Source organism: Condylura cristata, unplaced genomic scaffold (genome assembly GCF_000260355.1).
Source record: "Condylura cristata isolate star-nosed mole 26May11 unplaced genomic scaffold, ConCri1.0 scaffold00078, whole genome shotgun sequence".
In the NCBI taxonomy this organism is placed as follows: Eukaryota; Metazoa; Chordata; class Mammalia; order Eulipotyphla; family Talpidae; genus Condylura; species Condylura cristata.
Genome location: NW_004567179.1, coordinates 258,786 through 260,510, shown reverse-complemented (window position 1 = coordinate 260,510; position 1,725 = coordinate 258,786). Strand labels below are relative to the sequence as shown.

The window sequence follows — 1,725 nt, the reverse complement described above, 5'->3', positions numbered from 1 at the left end:
GCCCTGGAGGGCCGCGGGCATCTGCCGCAGGGCGCAGGCCCCAGAGGCGGGGGGCACCCAGGCTGGCCCGCCCTTCTCCTTCCTGCGGAGAGCGGACGTTGGAGGAGCGGCCTTGACACAGAATAAAACACAAGGCGAGAGGGGCACGGAGCCCCGGGGGCCAGGCGAGAGGGCGCTGGCGGGAGGCAGGGGTGGCCCCGGGGGCCCGCAGCCGCGAGCAAGAACCCCCAAGCGGGCAGGGTGGACAGGCACCCCCAGTCCAGTTAAATGTCTGCCGGCTCCCCAGACTGGCGGCAAAACGGGGCCGAGGACACGCTCAGAAGCCACGGCCGGGCGCGGGGCCTCCGGGGGCTCGGACGCGCACTGGGCGGGTCACACCCGTCAGGCCAGGCCAAGTACCTGGCGCCCTCACGGGGCAGGGCGGAGCCCACCCGTCGGCTCCCAGGGCGGCGGCCGAACCCCAGGTCTGCTCTGCGCCGTCCAGAGGCTGAGGCGCCTCTGACAGCGGAGCCCCGGCGGGCGCCAGGCTGGTGTCCAGCGCGGCCTTGAACACAGGACCGAGGGGGCATCACAGGGAGCCAGGCGGCCCGAGCTCAACGGCCACAGAGAAGCAGGCCAGCAGTGGCCGGTTCTGCTGATGGCCGCAACCGGCCACTGGAAGCGGCCAGCCCTCAGGCCCCCGGCAAAGAGCATCCTGGCGCTTCGGGGCACCAGGAACTGCAGGCTCCCGTGCCCCTACGCCCCGTGAGCAGCCAGGGAAACGCCGTGGAGGCAGAATGTGAGCAGGTGGCCTGGGGCGGGCGTGCAGCCCGGGGTCTCGGCGGGCAGGCGCACCTGCCGAGCAGGGGGAGTGCCCGGCCTGGACCCCAGAGGGCCATCTGAACCTAACGACGGGACACTCCTGCCAGACAGCAACCAGAGGGGCCAGCTCGCGAGCCCCACCGCCCAGCTCAGCCTCAGCAGGACGGCGGCCCCCACTTCCCGCCCCGCGCCGGGCCTCCGGCCCCAGGGAGCCCTGTGCCCCGCAGCTGCTGACCCGGACGGCCGGGCCACAGCGCTGGCCGAGCAAGCCCTGCCCGGAGCCGCGGAGTCTGAGGGACCCGAGGCAGCGCGCTCCCCGAGGATGGCGCAGGTCTGTGGGGGCCAGGTGCACACCTGTGACCCCACCTGGGCCCAAGGCGCAGGGCACCCGCCTGACCCCAAGTCCGGTCCACCTGCAAGCCTCAGAACGGATTTCTTTCTATAGAAACCTGCCGCCGCCCGCCCCTCGGGCATGACCGGGCGGGTGGACCCTGGAGGGCCGAGGCCGCGCCACTCCCCGGACTGGGGTGGGGGCGCTGGGGAGCTCCGCCGGGCGTCACCTGCTCGCTGGGAGGTGCGGGATGCGCCTTGTGGCCTGGGGGAGGCTCCCGCCCGCCTCTGTCCACTTAGAGTGTCACTAGCGCAGGGCGTGCGCAGCCTCCCACGGGGGTTTGGGCAGGCGCGCCCCAGCGCCGGGCCAGGGGCTGTCTGGACGGCGCCCCGTGACCGCGAGAAGCACGCTCTCACGTGGGTGCTGCTTGTGCTGAGCCTGGCCTCGGCCCGCGGTCAGTCTAAAGGCCGGGCAGGCGCCGCAGCTCGGCGAGCACCACACTTCCGGATGCCGGCCGAGCCCCGGCCAGCGTCCACACCCACCACGCGACAATACCTCGACAGCACGCCTCGCGGGGGGGCGCCGCGCCCCGC

General features: G+C 73.7%; 1 protein-coding gene across 1 annotated transcript in view; it reads left to right on the top strand.

Annotated features, from left to right (window-relative positions):
* The window catches only part of CARKD (carbohydrate kinase domain containing), a 28,687-nt gene that overhangs the window by 24,520 nt on the left and 2,442 nt on the right, over positions 1-1,725 (top strand). Inside the window, exon 6 of the mRNA XM_012734853.1 lies at positions 909-1,132. Coding sequence (XP_012590307.1) covers positions 909-1,132 — 224 coding nt within the window. The remainder of the gene's footprint in view (positions 1-908; positions 1,133-1,725) is intronic.